Raw genomic sequence first — 25,683 nt, forward strand, 5'->3', positions numbered from 1 at the left:
CAGAGGAAGGAGAAAGAGAAAGGAGGAGAGAGCAGTAGACCATGTTGCAGTAGAGAGTTCAAGTAGAATTATGACTGAGAAAGGGTCATCAGATTTGGCCATTAAGAGATCATCGATAACTTTAGAGGGAGCAGTTTCAGTTAGGTGATTAAGTCAGAAGCCAGATTTCAAAGCTGTGAGAAATGAGTGAAATGAGAGGAAGTGGAGGCATTGAGTACGAACAACTTTTTCTAAGTTTGGCTGAAAAAAGAAAGAAAGATACAGGCCAATAGCTTAAGGGAATGGAAGGGTCCAGAGAGGGTTTTTTTTTTCCTTTAAGAATGAGGGAGCCCTGGGAAGGTTTGTAGGTGGCTGAAAAGGAACCAGTAGATGGGAAGAGATTGAAGATTGGGGTGGGGGTGGGGGGGAAGGAGGATAGGGGGAATGATTATAGAGGAAATCTTCCAGAAGGAGGTGGGAGTGGTCTGGATCACATGATCAAGAATACAAGTCAATGGGGTTGGTCTTGGTGAGAAGGATCACCTCTTCAGCAGAAGCTAGAGTGGTGGAGAACAGAATGGGGGGGAATAATCTCAAGGAATTTGGGGATCCAGAGTAGGAAAACAAAATTTTCTATGTGTATTAGTGTATTCTTAAGGCAATGTTCCACTGACCATAGCTGTATTCTGAGTAGCCCTTTGTTCTTCAGCCCCCTTTGCTTTGAACTGGCTAAGTGAGCCATACTGAGCTTCTCAAAGCCCATGATTTATTTCTATCTGCTGGGATTTCAAAGAGGAGTCTCCAGAGAGTGATAGTGCTTTAGAGATGGTAGACCCCTTAATGTGTGTTTGTATTTCAAAACTGTTCATCTTGGACCCTGGGGAATAAACGTTTAACCACAAACATTTATTTAGCACCTACTATGGGATGGGCAGCCTAGTGTAATTGAAGAGAGGAATGTAATGACCTGGAAACCAGAAAGACCTTAGTTCAGTCCCACCTCTGACACACACTGACTGGGTGACCCTGGGCAAGTCACTTCACTCCACAATGCTCTAGGTGGCTCTCTAAGACTTCAGTGGAGGATGTTGGCGTGAGTTAACAGATGGAGTTTCCTCACTTGGGAGGAGTTCCCTACACCTTTGAAACCACAAGTCTAGCCTTTATGAATAGAGTACTGCACTACTTGCTGGAAAGATACAATTTCTGGCTAAGACACAGTCCCTGATACCATACATCTTAGGGTCTAATGGGAGGATAAGATACAAACAGAGACAACTGTCATACATGACATTGAGTGATAAATGCACTAGAGAGAAGGTGATAGGATTATAGATCAGTCCTTGGAGGCTACCTAGTGTAATCCCTCCCCCTCCCCCCCTTTTAGTCAGTCAGTTGAGAAGCATTTATTAAACACCAAGTGCCAAGCGGGATACAGAAAAAGAGAAAAGATAGACCCTGCACTCAAGGAGCTCACAGTCAAACGGAAGAGGCAACCTGCAAACGGCTGTGTACAAATGAGCCATGGAACAGGATAAATAGGAAATAACAGAGAGAAGGCACTAGAATACTAAGGCCTAGAGAGACTGGGAAATTAGTAAGTAAGAGAGCCAAGATTGGAACCCAGGTTCTGTGACTCCAAATTCAGGTGGTTGGTTTTTTGTTTGGTTTTTTTTTTTTTTCTGTTTTGCCGCTCCCTGAATAAGGCCCTGGGGAGCCACCTCGGCAGAACAGAGAATAGTTCAGAAATACTGCCGGCAGAAGAGGAAAAGGATTTAGGGTATTTTTCAATTCTCTCCTTGGGAAAGTAAAGGCACTGGACTAAATGTTCTCTAGGGTTCCCCTTCAGCCCCAACACTGTGATTACTTTATCACTGGCCCAGCATCTTTTGTTTTTCCTAGGAGCCTTAAGTATAGGCTCCCTCTGAAAGAGAAACAAGCTGCTTTTCTGTAGAAATCAGAGAGCCATAGAATCTTGGAAAATTCAGGTGTTTCACAACTTACATTTCCATCCAGGGCCAACTCAACAACCAGACAAAAATGTTGCCAGTGTTAGGAAACTATAATCAAATAACCCCCATGCCTATGTTTTATTGCTTCACTTTTACAAGTTTCATAAAACTTCGATCCCCCAGGTAGAAGCTAGGGGGAAGCTATGGAAGCCTGACACAAGGCCCCTTCTTTGGGGGTTGATCCCTTTACTCAGCCCACAGAACTATGCCAAAGGGGGTGTTGGATCTGAGGGCAAACTACATGTTGTGCTTCCTTCTCCCTCCTTTCTCCCTCCATTTTACAGCAGCAAACAAAGTCAGAAATTAATACCAGCTTGCTTGGAAAGCAAACAGGGGAAAGTCACAAAAAGGCAACATGCAGCCCGAGGGACATATGTAGAAGGAGGGAAAAGGCAGAAACCCCTACCACCATCTTCAAGAAATTAATGGTTGCCCATCAGTTGGGGAATTGCTGAACAGGTTGTGGTATATGATTTGGGAATACTATTGTGCTCTAAGAAATGATGAGCAGGATGCTCTCAGAAAAAACTGGAAAAACTTGCATGGGCTGATGCAAAGTGAAATGTACTGTGTTCAAAGTAACAGCAATCTTGTAAGATGATCAGCTGTGAATGACTTAGCTATTCTCAGCAATACAATGATCCAAGACAACTTTGAAGGACTTAGGATGAAAAATGCTATCCATCCCAAGAGAAAGAACTGATGGTGTCTGAATATAGATTGAAACATACTTTTCTTTTTTGCTTTCTTTATTTTTCTTGAGTTTTTTTGTCTATGTTTTCTTCCACATGACTATTATGGATATGTTTTACATGACTACACATATATAACCTATGCCTTCTCAATGAGGTGGGGTAGGGAAGGAGGAAGGGAGAGAATTTGAAACTCAAAGTTTTAAAAATGAATTAAAATTGTTTTTACACGTAACTGGGGAAAATAAAATACTAAATGAAGCATTAAAAAGACATCAAAAAAAGAAAGAAAAAAATAAAAAAGGGAAATAATAACGATAGCATCTATGTGCCAAGCATTGTGCTAAGCACTTTACAGATATTTTTTATTTGATCCTCATAACAACCTGAGAGGTAGGTGCTATTATTATCCTCATATTATAGATAAGGAAACTGAGGCAAAGAGAGGTTAATGTGACCTGCCCCAGGGTTGTAGAGCTAGTAAGTGTCTGATGCCAGTTTTGAATTCAGAGTTCCTGACTCCCAGGTGGGCACTCTGTCCACTGCACTATCTACCTGAAAAAAGCTTCAGCAAAACCAACTAATACATCCACTAAGTATGGAGAGAATATTCACACCCATAGTCCCCCAACTCTGCAAAGAGGGGAGAGAGGTGTATTTTTTCCAATTCTTTGGGGGGTTCAAGTTTAGTTATCTGCATATATGGTTTTGGCAAGGGATAAAATTTTGGATGTGTGATCAAAGGATATGAACAATCAATTCTCTAGTAGAATGGTAAATAAACTATTAACAATCAGATGAAAGAACACTCCAAGTCATTAATAATTAGAAAGACAGAAGTAGAAGAACCCCCAGAACTTTCACTGCATGTCCAGCAAATTGGCTAAGATGACAAAAGATGAGAAGAATAAATGAAACTAATGCATTATCAGTGAAGCTCTAAATTTACATAACCATTCTAGAATACAATTTGGATTTGACCCAGAGAGTCTATTTATGGTATATCTCAAGACCAGTGACAAGAAAAAAGTTCCATATGTACTAAAATAGCACTTTCTATGGTAGCAAAAAAACCTGAAAACAAAGTAGATGCCCATTCATTGGGGAATAGCTAAACAAAATGTGGTACATGAATGTAATGCACTAATTACTGTGCTACGAGAAATGATGACACAATAGACACAAAAACTACAACGATATAATGGGAAGAACAACTGTAAAATGATCAAAACTTTATGTTGTAAAATTATAAAGAACAAGATTGGTCCTAAAGGGAATATATGAGAAGAAACCTCTCTGCTCCTTACTAGAGGTAGGGATCTACGGATGTGGAACATTGCATACATCATCAGATTTCTTTGATCTGTTGATGGTTTTTACAGATTTTTTTTTTCTCTTCTCTCTCTTCAAGAAAAAAAATCTTTGCTCTAAGGTATGGATCTCTGGGAAAGGTCACAGGGGAAGAGATACAGGGGGAAATGTAGGCTAAGAAAAATAAAAGATATTGATAAAAATCTATTGAAATGAAAATTTTAAAAAGGATGTGGGGTTTTTTTGATTTCCAGTTTGGTACCTTTTAAAGATGTAAGGGACAAGGTATCATGCTCCCACAATTTAAGATAACCTTTGACATTTGACAACATCAGTAAGTTGCATTGTTCTAGCAAGCTTGCAAAATCTTGCAACAACAGGAAAACAGGAGAAGGGGCAGCCAATGAGAAAGACCCTAGTCTCTGAAAATAGACTCCAAAATTCCTGCTTTTCAGTCCAGAGGGCTTCAACCGAACCTAAGTAGGACAAAGGGCATGGGCCTCTTGAATTGCGCATGCTTAACTAGCTAATATCATAATAAGTGACACATCCCGCATAAAATTAGAGCCTCATTAACGCATCATGGGTTGTATGACAAGGCATGAGGAGGGAAGGGAGACGTGTCAAGGGATGGGCAGGTAAGGAAGATTGTAATCCGGAAAGGAACGGACCAATCGGGGCCTGGAAGGGAGGAGTCGAGGCGTTCTAACAGTATAAAGCTGTCTCTCGCTTCTGTATTGGGTGCACTCTCTTCCAAGAGGTGTGCTTGGTTCTCCCAAGAACCATAAAATAAATGGTTCTTCACTCACGCCGAGCTTAGTTTCATTTTTAACCAGAAGGCTTGATTTCTCTAAGGCCTCATTTCTAACAGAGATAAATGTGAGGAGCAGGCAGCATGGAGTAGTGGATATTGAATTGGCCTACAGGTTGTGGAAACCTCTGACGTGGACAGTGGCCTCATGCCCCTGGGAACATCGTGCAATCTTTTGGTGTTCTAGGCAGCTCTTTAAGACCATACGTTGCAGACAAAGTGCTGATCTGCACTGGTAGAGGGACTGTCTTCATTGGGAATTCCTTATACCAATGAAATCAGAGGTCCAGGCCCCATTTCATGAAGAGAAGAGGAAACGAAAAATTGCCTTGATCTCAGAACTGTCCTTACATGTGGGCAGAACAGTTAGTTGCTTTATGATTTAAGGCATGCTATAAAAATCTGAACTCAGATACTTAACTAGCTGTGTGACCCTAGGCAAGTCACTTAACTCTGCCTCAGTTTCCTCATCTGTAAAATGATCTGGAAAAGGAAGTGACAAGCCACTCCAGTATCTTTGCCAAGAAAATCCCAAAAGGAGTCAGGAAGAGTTGGACACTATTGGAAACAACTGAACAACAACAACATAAAAGATTTTATCTAATATGATCTCTCCCCCCTTCCTATTCCAATACTTAAAATGTCAACAATTAGACATTAATTTTTTTTTAACATTTTTAAAAAATGTAAATCTTCCGGGTAGAGTTAAGGGAAGTATCTTCCGCTTGCACATTAGTAGGAATTAGTTGAACCAAATTTTTGTTTTGCTAATGGGGACCTGAGATTAGATTCATTGAAGGAATAGGAGTTTTAACTGGTAGAGCTAGAGAGAAAGGCAGTTTAGGAAACCATGGAGAGAAAAGAAATCTGAGTCCTACACAGCTGGAAAACCCTTTCAATAAAGAGCTGAACTTAAAGTAGGAAAACATGGATTTTAATCCAGTTCTGCTGCGCTCTACCTGTGTGATCTTAGGTAAGTAATTTAACCTCTCAAGGCCTCATTTTCCTCACAAAGAACTTGGCCTACATGACCTCTAATATCCTCGTTAGAGCTGGACCCATGAATTTATAAGTAAGTATATGGTGTTAGGAACTAAGAGAGGGGCACAGAAAGAGAGCACTGGGTTCCAAGACACACTTTGTTTGCTACAATATCTCACCAGGGGTCATCCTTGTTCAGCCTGGCATTGAAAATGTAGGCGATCAGATTCTAATCTCCTTTTTAAACTCCCAACTTTGAAACATAAAGTATTTTCTCCAGTTCCAAAGACCAAAGTCATCCTATACAAACACAGGATATCAGGTTCACACATGTATCAGTCCAGGTCCCCAAGTGGTAAAATGGATCACGCAAAGCCCCAGAATTCAGTCTTTTTTATACTAAAAACATATTCCAATGTCTTCAGGTAAAAGATGAAAATAGGTAAGGCAAGTAGGTCCCACGGGGTCTACAGAGCTTTCCACTGAAGGCTTAAAAATTGTTTTTATATTCTTCTTCCCCAAAGAGCCAAAAGATAGGTCATAGATCAATCCACCTGAGGGCAAAGTAAACAGAAACTGCCCACATCTGTGCTACAACTTGCTTGCTGGAAACAATGGGGTGTGTGTGTGTATGTGTAGAGGGAAACCCTGGCCCACGATAACATACCAGAACCAGAACAGGCCAACATGTAATAATAATACATTTTATATTGTAATATAATATATAATATCATATTTTAATAGAATTTTATACACTTTTATACAATTTATTTAATATTTGTATTATTATAACATATAAATTATATAAATTTATTTTATATTATTTATATGTATTTATTTGTATATGTTACCCAAAAATATTTTACATTGTAATATGATATAATACAATACAATGTAATAATGATAATAATACATTTTAATAAGACTCACCGTGAGGGGCTCATTTTCAGGATCAACTGCCTCCATCTGGTAAATGGGTCTAGGGCTTATTCCTTCCAAAATATAGAGCTCTACAGCTACATAGGAGTTCAAAGTATAATAACATTTAAAGATATAAAGCAAGTATGTTATTCTGATGCACTTAAGAAACACAAATAAGAAACCAAAGTTTCCCAAGTATGGCCTAATTTATCAAACCTGAGGAATCAGGATGTAATTAGAAACAAGTAGACAGGCAGACTGACTTATTGGGCTGAATCTTGAGTCAGGAGGACCCAGGTTTCAACTCCCTTTGCTGTGTGACTTTGAGCAAGTCATTTAATTTCTGTGCACCTCAGACAACTCTACTAAATTGAAGAAGGGTTACAATCTAAATCCATCAGTTGACTGAGCTCCCAAACCAACAAAATGTTGACATACGAAGAAACACCCTATTTACAGGGTGCCTTCAAACAAATTATAGGGAACCATACATTCGGCTCAGAAGGCTTTTCAGAGCTGGTGTACTAAATTCTCATTCTCTCAGTGTTCCAGCAGGGACTGAGGGAAGGTAAAAATCACTAGGTCACCCTTAGAAACTCTTTGGCGTGAGGTTTTCCTGTCTCCAAAAATCCTATTTTAACGTGTTAAAAATACCCTTGGGAGTTCTTATACCTTAAATGGTTTTGCTGCTAATTTGTGAATTTTTTTTTAACATTGTAAGAAGAAGTAGCTAAGAGCCAGTTGACTGGAAGACTGAACTCATGTCTGGAGTGGGAAAAGGGCCTTGTGAAAAAGGAAAAGAGGTTAGTTTTGAGGGGAAAGATGGGAAGATGGCCAAGGAATACTTCAAAATTGGACCTGACTACTACACTCTGTCCACTGCTTCTTTGGGTAAGTCAGTCGTTTGTTTTTTTACCACCCAAGTATAAAGAAAGGGGAGAGGGATTGATGACTAGAAAGATGTAGTTGTTCCTTTATTTTTCTGTCCTTTACTTTCTGTCTGGAGTAGCCTTCTCCACTGAAAACATCTGTTTGTTTAATCATTTTTATCTGTCTCCCAGAATCCCAAACACTATTTTTCATTCTACGTCACAGATACACCATATCTTACTTCCTTTTGCCAAGTTGTCTAGAAACAGAGGAGGCTCATTAACATCTTTTAACTGGACAGTCAAGAGTCCTAGGTCCATTGCACCAGCTTCATCTTTAACATAAACCTGCAATTGAAACCTCTTTGGCATTGTTTCAAAATCAAGTGGAGGGTTCCCAGTGGTGACTACCTGAAAAACAAAATAAAGGTTATTAGTGGGACAGTGAAAAGAAGGGAGGTTTAGATATAGATTTGAAATGGGATCTTTTCAAGGAATCAATAATGAATGGTTTGTGAATGATCTTTTCCTTGGCAGTCAAAGGGCCTAGACTTAATTAGCATTATCCATTTCAAACACCCCTAACTGAAAGAACATTAGTACTTAAATAGGCTGACCACAAAGGCACATAGTGACATAAACTTTTGAGAGACTGTTACAGCATAGCAGATAAGTGGATAGAGAGTCAGGGTCACATATAAGACCTAGGCTCATGTCCCACACAGATGAGTGACCTTGGGCAAATCACTCAACCTCTCCTTAGAGGCAGTAAAGTGGCTCAATGGATACTTCACTGGGCCTGAAGTCCAGAAGACCTGAGTTGAAATGTGACCTCAGACACTTACTAGCCTGCACAAATCATTTAACTTTTACCTGCTTCAGTTTCCTCCACTGTAAAATGGGGATAATAATAGTGCCTACCTCCCAGGGTTATTATGAGGATCAAACAAGATAATATTTGTAAAGTGCTTAGCACAGTACCTGGTATATAACAAGTGCTTAATAAATGCTTGTTTCTCCCCCGCCCCCTCTACTCCAGACAATTCTTTAAGACTAAAAGTTGCAGAATAGGTGCTAACCTGCATTGGGAGAGGGAGTTTCCTCCCTGGGATTTCCCTATACCAATGAAATCACAGGTATGATTCCTCTTTGTCCCTGCCCCCACCCCCAAATAGCATCATAGAGTAAGTGCCACATTGGACAGCTAAAGGTTGTGAGTTTAAACACTGTGAAAAAGTAATTTATCTTCCCTGAAATTACCTTAATTTTCTTGTCTGTAAGACTAAAATGGATACACAATTGAATAGGAGGTGGTGGAAAGTGGCCTGGATTGTGTCTGGAAAATGGTCCAATACTTTCAACCATCTAAAGATGCTCCTTCATAGGTGACACTAACACCAGCTCTCTCTTAGTTTGGGTTCAATATTGGCCTGAAATGAGGCACTCACAAGCTATTGAACAGTTAACAATGGGAAGTTTACTTTGCCTTAACACAGCTCGGATATGCACTAACATCCAGTGGGACTTAGTTTCTCTGGATGTGGTCCATGGAAATGTAGCTGGTCATCAGTGTGGGCTATGGTGAAGAGCATTTTTTTTAAAGCATAGAGCTAAAAAAAATGTCATTGTTATTATTATTATTAAACATTTGCAGGAAATGATACAGAAATACAAAAGAAATAGATCTAAGGCCCCTCTCTTTGAGAAGCTTATACTCTATTTGGGGAGGAAAAATATGCCTACATGAAACAAATAAAGAACCACATAACCAGGAGCTGGATTGTCAATGTAGTGTAGACTTGCTGGGGTTGTTCAAGTCATCCAGTCATGGCTGACTTTTGTGACCACATGCACTATTTTTTTCCATGGGGTTTTCTTGGCAAAGATACTGGAGTGGTTTGCCATTTCCTTCTCACGTGGATCACCCCCTTTTTTGTCAGAGCTGTCCACTATGACTTGTCCGTCTTGGGTAACCCTGCACAGTAACCTCATAATTTCATTGAGCTATCCAAGTTCCTCCATCACAACAAGGCAGTCATCCAGGAAGGACTTTTTTTTTTTTAGGCAAACAGGGGTTGGTGACTTGCCTAGGGTCACACAGCTAGTAAGTATCTGTGGCTGGATTTAAACCCAGGTCTTCCTGTCTCCAGGACCAGTGATCTAACCACTTCACCACCTAGCTGCCCCCAGCTGCTAGTGGTGTAGACTAGAAGACTATACAAATTCAGAAAATAAAAAGTCCACTGTAGCTGAGGTTAGTCAAGGCTTCATAGGGGAGATGAACTTTGACCCTGGCGTTGAAGAAAGTGTAACATCCTTAAGATTTGGTTACCGTAAGAGCTAAGGCGCAAAGGTGGAAATGAGCATGGAGTGCTGGGAAGGAAGGATTAATTGGACTGAAGTATTGAATTGAAAAAAAAATGGGACCTGATTCATTCCTTGAAGGAAAAATGTCACAGATATAGAATGGCCTGAGCAAAACCACAATAATAGGAGAGGGCAGAAGAGAAAAGGAACCCATGAGTAGTTCAGTTTAGATAGCACACTGATTTCATCAGAAGAGGAAACAGGATGTCACAAAGCAGACTGTCAAAGGCATTGAATACTAGGCTAATAACTTTATTCAGCAGAAAATGAATCATTGAAGAGTAAGAGAGTGATGTGATCAGGTCAGTGCAGGACAGTACAGGACAAGACAGGACAGGAAAAACACTTTAGCTTTGGGATGAAAGATGGATTGGAATGGAGAGAAATTGGAAAGAAGCCAATAGATTCTTAGGATTCAAAATAACCTCTGAGGTTATGTAGTCCAAACCATACCTAATTAAGAGTTTTTTCTACATCATCCTTAACAAGTAGTTAGCCAGCTTGAAGCTCTCCAGTGAAGCTCATTCCCCTCTTAGAGAGCTCTGATTGTTAAGAAGTTGTTTTTTTTTTTCTCATGTTAGGCCAAATAACTACCACTGTTCCTAGTTCAATGATCTGGCACTAAGCAAAACAAGTTCTCTTCAACAGGTGTCATGGCTCTCCTAAGTCTTTTTTTTTTTTTTAAGTTTGATCAAGTCAATGAGTTTGAGTTGAATGCTTGCTATGTGCCAGGCACTATGCTAAATGCTGGGAATGGAGATATAAGCAGAAAGAAAGCTAGCCTCTGCCCTCAAGGATCTTACATTCTAATGGGGAAAGAAATTTCATAAAAGGGAGCTGGAAAGATGATGAGAGGGAGGACTGGTACAGAGGCATGATAGAGAAAGTCTGGAGCCAGAAGTGGAGCCTGAAGAGTAGGAAGACATGGCTGGCTTGGGCCTTTTCCTTAAAATGCGGGTTCTAGGAAGAACCAGCAAATCAGAGGAAGTGGAGAGCACTTCCATCGGCAGAAGACCAGGGTTACACTCCTACTTAGGCTAAGCCAAACATCCCCATTTCTTCCGTCCAATGGCCGTATGATGTGTTTCCTAGTCTCCTCGTTCTCCACGGCACCCGCCACCGGACTCATTCCAATTTCGTCAATGTTCCTAAGTTGCAACCCCTCCCCCACAGAACTGAGCACAGCAGTCCAGATGTAAACCAAGCAGGACGGGAGGGTTTTACCTCTCTTGTTGTGACTGATGTTGTTTGTCCTTCTGAACACTGAGCTTCAATGATTGAAGCCCAGCTGTTATCTGTTATTTTGTTTTGTTTTGTTTGTGAGGCAATCAGGGTTAAGCGACTTGCCCAGAGTCACACAGCTAGTAAGTATCTAAGGGCAGATTTGAACTCAGGTCCTCCTGACTCCAAGGCTGGAGCTCTACCCACTGTGCCACCTAGCTGCCTCTGTTATCTGTTATTTGATACTGTTTGTTCACCTTGAGCTTTCAATCCACAGCTTCCTCCGTCCCCCATGAACTATTGACTAGCTGTATCTTCCCTAAGTTGAAATTCATGCAGTTGATATGTTTTAGACGTATATAAGAATTTATATTTCATAGGATCATAGATTTAGATATTGAATGGACCTTAGAGATGATCAAGTTCAATGGCCTAATTTTACAGATGAGAAGACTGAAGCACAGAAACAGTAAGTGACTTGTCCAAGGCCACACAGCTAAGTAAGTGTCTGAGGCAAGATTTGAACACTGACCTTCCTGACTCCATGTCCAGCATTTGATCCAACATGCTACCTGTCTATTAAATTTCATCTAAGCAGATTTGGTCCATGGTTCTAACCTTGTGATTCTATCAGGATCCCAATTCAGTAGAAATAGTTAGACATGGTGGTGCAGGCCTGTCACCCCAGCTATCAGGGAGACTGAGGCTGGCAGTTCTCCTGAGCTCAGGAGTTCTGAGCTGCAGTGGGCTAAACTGATCAGGTGTCTGCATGAAGTTCGGTATTAATATGGCGAGTCCTCTGGGAACTGAAAATGACTCAGTTGCTTAGGGAGGGGCAAGAGGTCGGAAACAAAATAGATCAAAGCTCCCATGCTGATCAGAGTAGGATCAGGCCCATGAGTAGCACCTGGAAGAGATAGGGAGACCTAGTCTTAAAAAAAAAAAGCAAGAAAGGGAAGATAGAAGGAAGGGAGGGAGGAAGAAAGGGAGGGAGGAAAAAAGGAAGAAAGAAAATGAAAGAAGAAAAAGAAAAAAAGAAGGAAGGAAGGAAAGAAGAGAGGGAGGAAGGGAGAAAGGAAGGAAGAAAAAAGAATGGGGGGGAGAGGGAAGGAGGGAAAAAGGAAGAAATAGAGAGGCTAGGGGGAAGGACAAGTTTTGTAGAGGTGATGGGTTCGGGTCTGCATGTGTCGTTTGATGTTCCAAATGGGCAGTTAGATGGCGATCTCCTAACCGCAGTTAGAGGTTCAGTAATATAGCTCTAGTGAGAACTCTGGGGCAACTGGGTGGTACAGTGGATAGAGTACTGGGCCTGGAGTCAGGAAGACCTAAGTTAAAATCCTGCCTAAGACACTTATTAGCTGTGTGACCTTGGGCAAGTCACTTAATCCTGTTTACCTCAGTTTCCCCATTTGTAAAATGAGCTGGAGAAGGAAATGGGAAACCACTCCAGTATCTTTGCCAAGAAAACCCCAAAAAATGGATCACAAAGAGTCGGACATGACTGAAAAAAATGACTGAACAGCAAAAGCAGAAAAGTGACATAATAAACAACCAAGAAATGGTCTGCATAATATCTGGAGAAGATGAAGCTAGAGGCAAGAAGGTCAGTAGCAGTCCAGGGAGGAGGTGATGAGGCATGATGGCACTGGGAGGTGAGATGAAATAGCTCTGAGAGATATTACCCACAAAAACATCAATAGGACTGAATATAGAGGGTTGAAAGGAGAAATCAAAGATGATCTCAAGGATTTGCACCTGGAAGACCTGAGGAATGAATGGTGTTGCAAATGGTAGAAAGGCAGAAGTTGAGAAAGGGAGATGATTTCAGAAGGAAGATAGCTCATTTGGATTTAGGCATGTTGGGTTTGAGCTTGCCCTGCACCATGCCAAACAGCCAGAAACTCCACATACCATGGCAAGGTAGACCTTGGGGACTCAGGCAAAGAACTAGGTGATAGGCGATACCAGATCCAGGGTCAGGAGAGGCCATGTGATGTACTTGAAAGAACCCTAGATTTGTTTTTTTTGTCTTTTTTTCTTTTTCTTTTTTCTTTTTTTTTTTGATGAGGCAGTTGGGGTTAAGTGACTTGCCCAAGGTCACACAGCTAGTAAGTGTGAAGCATCTGAGGCCAGATTTGAACTCAGGTCCTCCTGACTCCAAGGCCCGAGCTTTATCCACTGCGCCACCTGAAAAATCCAGATGATTTTATTTTCAATACTGACCTCACAGAGCTATTGTGATGGAAACACTGTGAACTGCTGGATAAGAATGAGCTAGAGCTAAAATGAGCAAACCTATCATTATAGGTTTTTGACATCTATCTCCATGGGAGACATTAGTTACTGCAGAACTACATTTTCTATTTCAGCTGGAAATTTAAAAAGCAGACTAGTACCCTGGCTTAAGGGGAAATGGCAACTTTGGGAATCACTCAGAAGAAATGGAAAGCTAAATAACTGTAAGCAGATGTGACTGTCCCTCTTAAAAGTGAATGTTTATTATACTTGGTTTATCTATTCTAAAGGGAAAATATTTATGTAGTCGGAACCTAGGCGCCTATATATTTAGAGTTCTTTGATGTGGCATTTCGTTATTAGTGACATGTGCTTTCGATAGAAAACAAGTCTTCCTGGTATGAGATGAAACCAAGTGAATTGAGCAGTACCAGGAGAAAAATTTATATAATAACGTCAACATTATAAAGACAAATGACTTTGAAAGACAGAAGAATTCTGATCAATGCAATGACTGACCATAATTCCAGAGAATTGGTGATGAAATAGGTTACCAACCTCCTGATAGAGAAGTGAAGGGCTAAAGAGGCAGAATGACATATACATTTTTTGATATGGTCAATGAGGGAATTGGTTTTGCTTGGCTAGATATACGTGCATGCTTACATACACATATATGCATATATATATATATATATATATATAAATGCAAGGGTCTTTTTTTCTTTTTTTTAATTGAGGGGTTGAGATTAAAAAATAAAATTCCAAAAATATAGAAAAGTCTTTGTCACTTTGTGAAACCACAATGAAAAAATGAACCACGGGGCAGCTAGGTGGCACAGTGAATAGAGCACCGGCCCTGAAGTCAGGAGGACCTGAGTTCAAATCCTCAGTCCAAACACTTGACACTTACCAGCTGTGTGACCCTGGGCAAGTCACTTAACCCCAATTGCCTAAAATAAATAAATAAATAAAACAAAACTCAACATGTCCAAAATTATTAAAAAAAAAAAAAAGAACCACACAATCAGAATAAGAGCTGGCAAGGAACTTGAGTGATCATCTGAGCTACAGGAAGGTCTAAACTGTCCACAGCAAATAACTCTGCCATCTTACCTGCTATCAGTTTTCAGGAAGGTCTACCCATAGCAAACAATCCTACCATCTCACCTGCTATCCTAACACCTCCCATGGGATAATCACAATGACTCCTTCTACAGTACTTTATGGTTTACAAAGCACTTTCCTCCAGTCACAATTTAAGCTATATAATGAGAGTATTATCATCTCTGTTTTATAGAAAAGGAAGATGAGATTCAGAGAGATTGTGTTTTGCCAAAGGTCATATAATAAGTGATTGAACCAGGAATCTAACCAAGGGCTCCAGATTCAGTGTGGTACAATGGAAAGAGCATCAGCTCTGAAGTAAAAGGATCTGGGTTCAAATTCTGCTTCTTGACACATGTGACCATGAGCTAATCACTTAATATCCCTTGGTCTCAGCCTTCAACTCTAAAACAAGGAAGTTGAACTCAACTTTTAAGTTCTTCCAGCTCTAGTCTCTGTGACTCCACACCCAAATTGTTTCCACTCCACCGTGCCAGGTGCTATCAGTAATAAGTCATATCTGGCAAAGAGGTTGGTCGTTGGTCTTCAGAGGGATGGACTTGAGGAAAAAGAGAGAGTGCTATCAAATGTATGGTCAATGAGTCTCTGGTGCAAAGTGCTCCAGATGCACATGTAATGTGACATCTCTACCAGAGCACTCTCTCCAGAGACTCTTATGACTACAAACAAAATTCCTAGAGCCCCTGAAGAAAAACACTGCCTGAAAGGATGATAAGGAGAAGAGTTGTGAGAGGAATAAACTTTCCTTTATCAAGAATTCAACCCAAGTCTTGTCATCGGTAACAAATTTTCCTGTGCAACAGAAAATCCAAACCAAACCATCTGCCCCTTGATGAGCTAGGAGAGTTGAGGAGACTTACTTCAAAGCTTTTCTCTGATAATCCATTAATACAGAAAGCTTGAGTCAGAGGACTTGAATTTACTATCAAAGGAAACCCAAAGCTCACAGGCGATGCTGATGGTGATAAGGTCACATTAAAGCTGTAGACTCTAGTGCCAGGTGAAACATTCTCTCCGACAAAGCAGCTCGCTGGAAACTGGTTTAGTTGTAGACAATCTCCCCCTAAAAATTGAGAACAAATATAAAATAATAAACAGCATAGGTATAGTGCTTTCAAATGTGCAAAGGTTTTCATTTTAGAGTCACAACCATTAGGTACTTAGAAGTGTTATTTTCATCCCCATTTTTCAGATGAAAAAACTAAGGGGTTCAGTGACTTGCCCAGGATAACATAGCTAGTGTCAGGGATAAGATTTAGAGCTAAAAGGAGCCACTGAGGCCATTTAGTACAATCCCTTCATTTTCCAGCTGAGGAAGCTGTGGCTATGAAATATGTGACTTGCCCATGGTCACATCACACACTAAAATCACATTTGAGCACAGGACTTCCTGTCCTGAGTCTAATACACTCCCTAATACTTTAGTTACATTGCTATGCTGCTTCAGAATACGAAGCATTCTGTTAAGAGTCTGGTGGCTTGGAGTTGTAATCAGACTTTAATTTGTTTTGTCATCTTCCCTGTCCGAAAAGGTAAAAGCTAAGACTTTCTGATGTCCCCAAAATTGTTTTTATGGTAGGAACTGCTTCTTCATAATTCTGACTTAAGACACTTTCTGGCTGTGTGATTTTGGACAAGTAATTTAATCTCTCTGGACCTTGTTTTCCTGTAAAATGAAGATGTTGAACTAGCAAGATGATTGCTTAGACCCCTTCTGGCTCTTTTCCCCTTCTTTTCCTTCCCCTCATATTAAGCCAAAAGCAGTAATACACAGTTTCTGAAAAGATGGCCACTAATGCATCATTGGTGGATTTGTGAACTGATCCAACCATTCTGGAAAGCAGTTTGGAACTATGCCCCAAAGGCAACCAAACTGTCCATAACCTTTGATCCAGCAATACCACTACTAGGTCGATATCCCAAAGAGATCATAAAAAAGGGGAAAGAACCTACATGTACAAATATATTTATAGCAGCCCTTTTCATGGTGGTAAAATATTGGAAATTATGGGAATACCTGTCAATTGGGGAATGGCTGAACAAGGTGTAGTATATAAATATAATGAACTGATGCAAAGTGAAATGAGCAGGACCAGGAAAACATTGTATGCTGTAACAGCAGCATTTTGTGATGATCAACTTCTCAGCAACACAACGATCCAAGACAAGTACAAAGGACTCATGAAGAAAAATGCTATTCACATCCAGATAAAGAACTGATGGACTCTGAATGCAGACTGAAGCATACTTTTCCAGTTACTTTATTCTTTATTGTGTTTTTTTTCTTTTGATCTGTTTCTTCTTTCACAATTAATATGGAAATATATTCTACATGATAGAACATGTACAACCTATATCAAATTGCCTACCATTTTAGGAAGAGGAGAGAGGAAGGAGAAAAATCTGGAACTGAAAATCTTGTAAAAATGAATGCTAAAAATTGTCTTGACATGTAATTGGGGAAAAAAATAAAATACTATTAAAAATAAATTTGGGGCAAATCATTTCACTTTTCCTAGGCCTCAGTTTCTTCATCCATAAAATAAAGGGCTAGAAAAGAGATTTAGAAGCAAACTTTCCTCTTTTCCTTGTAGAAGTGGGAGACTATGGGTACAGGGTGTTGCATGCAATGTCAGACATGATCTTTGCTTTGGTTTTGCTCAAGTGTTTTTCTCTGGGAGTGGGTGTTATGTCCAAAAATGACTCTTACATAAGAACAAAAGTTATCAATAAAACTTAAAAAATGAAATAAAGCCAGGGGTTGAACGAGATTATCAATAATGTCCTTTCCAGCTTTAAATCCTTGGATCCTATGAAATTACAACCTACAGATTACCTGGTATTTCTGTTGCTTAAAGGAGTCAATTTCCTTCCTGCTTATGAACACTTTTGTCACAAAGAAAATGCTTTACTCCTTGGGATTATTTGAGGATTAGACCTGTAATTATAGTCGGTCCTTGATTTATTCATGCTTGATTCACATATGTTTCTTACATCAAGAACAGCTGGCATAGCCAGGTGGTTGGTTGTAGGAAGTCCCTTTCTTTCATGATGCATGTGCCTCTCAGGATTGCCCTCTACTTCTACTGATCTCTATGGTCACTTCCAAGATTTTATGCCTTAATGATTCCCCTTCTCTTTTTCCATGGCTGACCCCATTTTTGCTTGGAACCCCCCTTGCCCAGCCCTGGATCTCACTTCTCACCTCCTTGAGAGGTCCAAGGTGAGATCTGCAGTGGCAAAATGATAAGTACAAAGGAAAGGGGAGGGAAGATGGATTTCAGAGGCAGCTCCTCCCTCCCTCTCCTTTAATGCAGGTCTTATAGGTAGGATCATTAACCCCCTTCTTATCTCCTCATTTATCCCCACATAGTACTATTTCTATGCTTCTTCCTCTCTCCAAAGTCAAAGTATGCAGGGTGGTCATTGGTCAAAAAAGGAAAAAGAACCCTGGTTCCACCCAAACTGCAGATGACTCTAACTTCAGTATTTAGTGTACCTAAAAACCCACCATTATTACTTGTGTGAGACCCATTAAAGAAAAATGAGTTGATTTAAGAATCGACAGGATTTACACTGGTCTCGGACAAATTAGCTTCTATGGTTATATTTTAAACATATTATGGGTAAATTTGTGGGCTAAATTGGGGACCTACTCATTACAGTTAGCATTGCTCCCAAGAGAAAATGCATTCCCAGACCCATGCAACCAACTTATAAATGTAGTTTTGAAATGTATCACATTTACAAACTGGTTCCTGTACAGAGAGATTGATATGCATGTCCATAGTACAGTATTTTGCCATAATATTTGAGAGTCATTGAGTTGATCTTAACTTTGCCTCCTAGAGGTAAATCCGAGATGTCCAACAACTATATATTTATTGATTAATTGACTGAACTCATTCATTTTCAACAAAATAGTAAGTAAGGGGGAGCTCTATCACTTGCCTCAAGTTGTATTTCATATGAGGGGCGGCAGTGTGATGTGATTAGAATAGTGATACATTTGGAGTCACAGGAGCTAAAAATATGAATCTGTGAATTGCCACTTCATCTCAGTGGATAAGTCACTTGATCTCTCTGGACCTCAGGCAACTCATCTATAAAATGAGGGAGTTGGTCTCATTCATTTCTAGATCTAAGAAAGTCTGGGAAACCTTGAGACAAAGGCCAACAAGGGCAGGTGCTTTGCTCAAAGATATGAATCCCAATGTAACTTCAGGTATTGTGGTAGAGTTGTTACAATGTCTCTCAAATCACAACATGATCACTACATTTTTGTCTATGCATAAAGCTACTCCTGGATGACATTGAGTTGGTTGGTTGGTTTTTGTCTTTCATTCTCGAAGAAGACCAAAATGACATCACTATGTTGGAGTCAAGTTACATTGTGTCTGACTGCCTGATCAGACCAATATGAGCTTAGAATGCTCTACCAGAAGTCGGGCACATATAGTTCATATGAACATTTGGGGTAGAGAATGACTTTGAAGAGGAAAAAGAAAAGGGCTCCCTCTTAGCCACAATCTCCCAAAGGTCCAAGAGAAATCCTAATCCTTCTCTCAATGCAGTTAGGGTGTCATTAGGTGTGACCATTCTCTTGTCGCCTACATAACATGTACAATAGCTGTTCTTGTCCATCCTTCATTTTCCACTATGGGGGATGTCTTGACTTGCCCGTGAACTGGATTTAAGCGAGGAAGGGTTGTGCAAAGTTGTCAACCAAACTTAAAGACCAACAGCTGGACTCCAAACTTACAGTCTTACAAATTCAGAGTTTTGTCTTCTGAGACTCTCCATTCACTTGGAATGAGGAAATGTAATGACAACAAAGGGAGTTTTGCAGTTCAGGCCCAGAACTACAGCATCATAAGGAAATATGATATGGCTAGCATGTCACCATCATAAAAAAAAAAAAACCCAGGCAGAGGAGTTGTGAGTCAAACCGTCATTTCACTGAAATCCATTATCATCCTTCCTCATATTTTCTTCCTGACTTGATGTTGACTTCCTAGGTGTTATTACACTACTACAAACTCCCTTTCTTTTCTGTTAATGAACCCTTTGGATTTAATTATCCCATTATGGCTTGATCTATAAGGACATTCTGTTTGCTATCTCTGTTTAATACTTGGACCACACTTTCATTTACCAAGGTTATTTCCCTTGAGGCAGCTGGGTGGTGCAGTGGATAGAGTACTGGGCCTGAGGTCAGAAAGGCCTGAGTTCAAACCTGGCATCAGACACTAGCTGTGGGACCTGCACAAATCACTTAACATCTCTCTGCCTCAGTTTCCTCAATGGTAAGATGAAAATATTAACAGCACTTACCTTGCAGTGTTGTTGTAAGGATCAAATGAGATAATATTTGTAAAGTGCTTAGCACAGTGCCTGGCATGCGGTAGGTGCTAAATAAATGCTTATTCCCTTGCTCCCCTTGAGCCCTATTGATTGCCTCTAACCACCAGCATCTGTCAATATCTTCCACCACAGAGGGCAGGGATTTGACAGGATAGAATATATAAAAAGACTGGTTCACATATACTCCATTTTCATACTCATATCTTGGGCTCTCCAATTCCTTGATCATGAAATGTTAAAAATGAAAGCGACCTTAGAGATCATTTAGTCAAACTTCCTCCTTTTATAGATGGTGAATCTGAAGCCCAGTAGGGAAGTGAGTGACCCAAGGACACACAGCTAGTTAGCAAGAGAAATGGGCTGGAACGGAGGTCTCTTGACTCTCAGCTCAACATGCCTCACTATACCGCCAACTTTTCTATCAGAGCGTTCTCCCAAACTTTGGTGGTCTGTGAGACAAGAGAGCAAGAGAGAGACAGACTTTAATGGAATTTGACTTACAAATGCATCTTAATTAAGATTCAAATTAGAATTACTTGAAGCATACCCAAAAAAAAGAAATAATATGTAAAAGATTTATTATCAATCACTGGACTCACTGAAACATCTCCTCAATTGTGATTAAGATCTGGATGGATGATGTGTCTATCTTGTTTCCCTTGTATTAGGCCCATTCCAGTAATTTACAAATAGGGACGTCTCACTTAAAGCTAGTGTTGTAGAATAAATTAGGCCTTAATAGCCACAGCTGTGGAATCATCCTTAAGGTTCTCTTCAAAAATTTCTTACTAGGATGCTTATCATCCATATACTACAGACACGGAATATGATTTCATAAATATACGATGGAATCTTTTTTCCCCTCCCTGACTGGTAGGTTCAGAAGATAAAACCTTTAGCTCTGACCTCAGGTACTAATACAGTACTGCTCAGAGGCGGAGCTCACCGAGTATTTGCTAACTCTCTCTGGCAACATAGGAATGATCTAAAATTATGTTTTCAAATACACTTTCCAGGGAAAAATATAATTAATGAACTACAGTATCCTATATATACAGAAACTCTACCTAGAGGTCTTGGTGCCATGGTAAAGTAACTAACACAGAGCCCATATATCATCTACCTAATATTTAGTATACATGACACTCATAACTCAGGTGTTTAGATTCAATTAAACACTTACTGAGGGTTAAACCTTATTCTTTGCTGGACATAGAAAGATGGACTATGTCTTACCTGTGGTTCTAAGAAGTTGTAGCATGTTCAGTGGCCACACTCCAGTAAACCATCTCAGCAGATGGGTTAAACCAGGTTGAGGCCTCAAACCTGTCAATGAGTTGGGAAATGTCTACCCCAAGCATGTGAAGACTTTCCCCAGCAGAATGGGTAGATGAGAACAATTTGTTCCAATGGCCATGAAGGTAGCTGAAGCAGGAGCTGTGGAGTACTTAAAGCTAGTCAGACATCAAAGCCACCAAGGTTATCCACTGCATCCTGGGCCATCATCAGTCATCTTGACTTTTGTCCTGCCACTGGACTTCAATGACTCAGGAAGAAAAAGTGAGTCTATTGACTTTGTGCAAAATTGCCTCACTTAAATACAATTCACATACAAGTCAGGACATCACCAGCAATGTCATTGGTCCTCTTTGAAACAAAGGATTAACAACAACAGAGGGATGGACTAGATCAGTGGTCTTCAAAGTGGGGACTAGGCCTTCTGGAGAGCCATGGCCTAAGAGGGCTGTGAATTGATCCCAAGGAGTTTATGATCAATTATTTGGGAGAGTGGGAAGATGGGTCACACCTTCCTCAAAATGTCTTGTCTCAAACACAACTTCATTTATCCTCATCTACTCCAAGTCACCTTCTCCTTCCCCATGCAAGATCCCAGTGTATTTACACCAGTAAGAGCCCTGTTTCCCTTCTTTTGTGTTTTGCATGGTGGGGCACAGGGAGTCACACAGGATGAACAGGCATGGGTCTGTATTGCAGAACTCATTAAATTATCTTTTCTCTGAGATCCTTGGGTCCCATAGACATCTCAAACTCAACATGTCCAAAACAGACCTCATTAATTGTTCCCTCCCCATACCCATCCCTCTTCCAAACTTTCTCATAGCTGTAGAGAGTACCATCAGCCTTCCAGTCTCCCAGGCTAGGAATTTGCCACCTTGGTTTTGTCCTGGACTCCTTGGTCGCCCATATAGCCTCTTGTCATTTCTACCTTTGTAACACCTCCCACATCCATACCCTTCTTTCCACTCACAGAGACGCCACCCTAGCTCTGGCCTTAAGCCCATTTCCCCTGGACTATTCGCAATAACCTCTTAACGGGGCTTCCAGCCTCAAGTTTCTTTCCTCCCTAAATCATCCTCCACACAGCTGTCAAAGAGATTTTTCTTAAGCACTTGGTCTGACATTGTCACTCCTTTCATTGGGAAACTCCAGGAATCCCTTTTTGATTGCGGGATCAAATATTTTACCTTTAACTCATCCTTTTAAAATTTCTATTTCTGGCATAATTTTTAAGTTTAAGGCCTGAACTTGTAATTTCACCAATATAGGGAACCCAGATAAGGAAACACTCTCCACCATCGCAGACTTATATTCTTAGACAGCTGCTTATAGTTAAGTGCTTTGCTCACAGTCAGAATTCAACAGAATTCAAATCTGGCCTGAGATACCTAGTGGGTATGTGACCCTGGGCAAGTCACTCAGCCTCAGTTTCCTTATCTATAATGTTGGGAGATAGCAGCACTTGTCTTCCAGGTTATAACAATGAAATGAGATATTATTGTAAAGTGCTTTGCAAACATTAACACACTATATAAATGTTTTGTTGTCATTGTTGTTTAGTTGATTAGTTGTATCTGACTCTTCATGACCCTATTTGGGTTTGTTTGTTTTATTTGACAAAGATACTAGAGTGGTTTACCATTTCCTTCTCCAACTCATTTTGCAGATGAAGAAACTGAGGCAAACAGGATTAAGTGACTTGCCCAGGGTCACACAGCTGGCAAGTATCTGAGATAGAATTTGAACTCAGGTCCTCCTGACTCCAGGACTGGTACTCTATCCACTTTGCCACCTAGCTGGCCTATGTAAATGCTACCTATTATTATTTGACCAAGCTCTTTCTACTTCTAAATTCCAGATGCTATTCCCTACACCATAATCCTCTCACAGGGCAGCTAGGTGGCCCAGTGGATAGAGCACCAGCCCTGAAGTCAGGAGGACCTGAGTTCAAATCCGGTCTCAGACCAAACACTTGACACTTACTAGCTGTGTGACCCTGGGCAAGTCACTTAACCCTAATTGCCTAAAAAAACCAAAAAAACAAACAAACAAACAAACATAATCCTCTCACATACTCTTCTCCAATCTGGAAAATATTTAATAAATACTTACTTTGTACAAGGCATTATACTGAGCACTGGAGATATAAAGATAAAAGCAAAGAACAGTCCCCTTTTGAGGAGCTTACATTCTCCTGGATCTGTTGAATTGAATGGGTTGAAGAATTTCAGAATCTTCTGAAAGAATGGACTTACAAAACCATGAAGAAATGTAGACTCAGAGACCTAGACGTAGAAGGGACCTTGGAGGTCATCTAGTCCAACCCCTAACTGAGGTCTCAACTCCTTCATCATGCCCAAGCGAAAATCACAAAAGTGTCTTTTTTTCCCTCAAGTCCTTTTAAGAACTTCATCTGCAGCCCAATGAAAACGGTAGGAGAAATATAAGCAAAGCTGAGGCAAACTCAACAAATTGGTGTGGCTTCTTAGAGAAGACCAAGGCTTTTTTTTTCTTTCTGTTTGGGAGAAGTGAGTGGGAGGGATTAGGAATAGGGAAAGTGTAGCCCAAGGGAAAAAGAAAGAGAGAAAGAGGAAGGAAAGAAAGAAGGAAAATGGAAGGAAGGAAGGAAAGAAAGAAAGAAAGAAGGAAAAATTATCAGTGAAGTATTTTTAAATACACAAAAGAGGACAGAAGGGGGCGTCAGAAAGACTCACAGACAGTACAATTTTGAAAGTTACATGTTGAATTTGGGATCTCTTTAAAAAGAAAAGCAAACTCTACATAATAGAGATCTGCAGTTTCATGCACAATCCCGTTTTTCTGTTCTACAATGTATTTGGAAATGCCTGTTTTATTTGAGGTTTGCTAAGTTCAGAAGAAATTTTTTTAAAAAAATTCTTCCTAGTTCTTGAAACAGTCTCAGGTTCCAAACCAGCTAATTCAATGTCAAAACCATTTCTGGCTTAACAGAGCATCTCCTGATCTTCTTTTAAGCTGTTGACTTTCAACTCCATGCAATTTAATCCCCTGAAGACATTATAAGAGCAACCATCTCGTTCAATAAACTGGAATAGACTATACAGTACATCCAAAGTAAAATGAGCAATGAGACTGGGTTCTTACCAGATAACATCGCTAGCAGGACAAGGAGACAGACTGTTTCATGCATGTTTCTTAGCTCACTGTTGTTCCAGGGGCCAGCATATTAGTGAGAAGCTGATTCCAATCTCCCAAAGCATGTCTCATTCATCTTTTTTTTTTCCCTCTTGGTCCTGCTACCAAGTAAGAAATCAAACAAAACCTCTCACTTGTATCTAAGGGAGATTCTAAACACAGCTGACTTATTGTTCTCCAGTCACCTGCTTTGGGCTGACGTACACATGGGCTGAATGGTACCTGAGTATCAGATGTGTTAGTTATCATGCAACTCTTCTCTTAAAAGGACTCTCAAAGAATTTCATTTCTCTTCTCACTCTAATGTGATAATAATAATAATGATAGCTAACATTTATAGCATTTACTATGTGCTAGGCACTACGCTATGTTTCACCATTATTGTCTCATTTGATCCTCTCAACCCTGGGAGGAGGTGCTATTATTATCCTCATTTTACAGATGAGGAAACTAAGGCAGACAGAGGTTAAGTAACTTGCCCAGGGTTACACTGCTGGTAAGTTTCTAAGGCTAAATTTGAATTCAGGACTTCCAGAGTTCAAGTTCAATGCTCTATCCACTGTGCCACCTAGCTGCTTCTGATAAGAGGGGCAGCCTGGTTTAATGGGAAAGCATAATGACAGCTTAAGAATCAAAAGACCTAGAGTCCCAGCTCTACCATTTACTATCTGTGTGGACTTAGGCACATCACTCACCTCTCTGGTCTAACTTCTAACCCTTTCTCTCTTTGACCTTCAATCTTTTCTTACCTCTTGGTTCATACCCTGCTGCTTCTCTACAAGCCCAAGTTACCCCATCCTTAAAGACCATCATGCCTTCCTTTCTCAGAAAAACTCCAGGATGAAGTTGATTACATCCCTGGCTTTTGCTTCCTCTCCCTTCAGTTGCTTCTCAATACTGAGTAATATCTAGTTTTACTCAATTGAAACTACTCACTCTGAAGTTAGCAATGATCTCTTAATTGTCACCTCAGATGGTTTTTTCTCAATCCTCAGCATCCTCAGCTCCAGACCCACAACACCAACTGCCTATTGGATATTTCAAACAGGCTGTCTCATAGACTTCTCAAACTTGATCTATCCAAAACAGAAATAACTTGCTTTCCCCCAAACCCACCCCTCTTCTAAACTTCCCTATCTCCATAGAGTATGATACCATATTTCCTATCTCCCAGATATTCAACCTCAGTGTTGTTCTTGACTCCTCACTTTCTGTCTTACTCCTCATATAAATCAATCACAAAATCTTGCCATTTCTACCTCCACAACATGTCTTCCTTCACTACTTTTTTCTCCACTCAAATAGCCACCACCTTAGCT

General features: G+C 40.2%; 1 protein-coding gene across 1 annotated transcript in view; it reads right to left on the minus strand.

Annotated features, from left to right (window-relative positions):
• The window catches only part of CDHR3 (cadherin related family member 3), a gene marked incomplete at its 5' end in the record, with an annotated part of 104,345 nt that extends 79,950 nt beyond the window's left edge, over positions 1–24,395 (minus strand). The window contains 4 exons of the mRNA XM_027838885.1: positions 6,717–6,802; positions 7,819–7,987; positions 15,388–15,590; positions 24,314–24,395. Of these exons, the coding sequence (XP_027694686.1) occupies positions 6,717–6,802; positions 7,819–7,987; positions 15,388–15,590; positions 24,314–24,395 (540 nt within the window). The remainder of the gene's footprint in view (positions 1–6,716; positions 6,803–7,818; positions 7,988–15,387; positions 15,591–24,313) is intronic.
• Positions 24,396–25,683: the final 1,288 nt, after the last annotated feature.

The sequence above is a fragment of the Vombatus ursinus genome, unplaced genomic scaffold, assembly GCF_900497805.2.
Source record: "Vombatus ursinus unplaced genomic scaffold, bare-nosed wombat genome assembly UNPS02014830.1, whole genome shotgun sequence".
NCBI classification, from domain to species: domain Eukaryota; kingdom Metazoa; phylum Chordata; class Mammalia; order Diprotodontia; family Vombatidae; genus Vombatus; species Vombatus ursinus.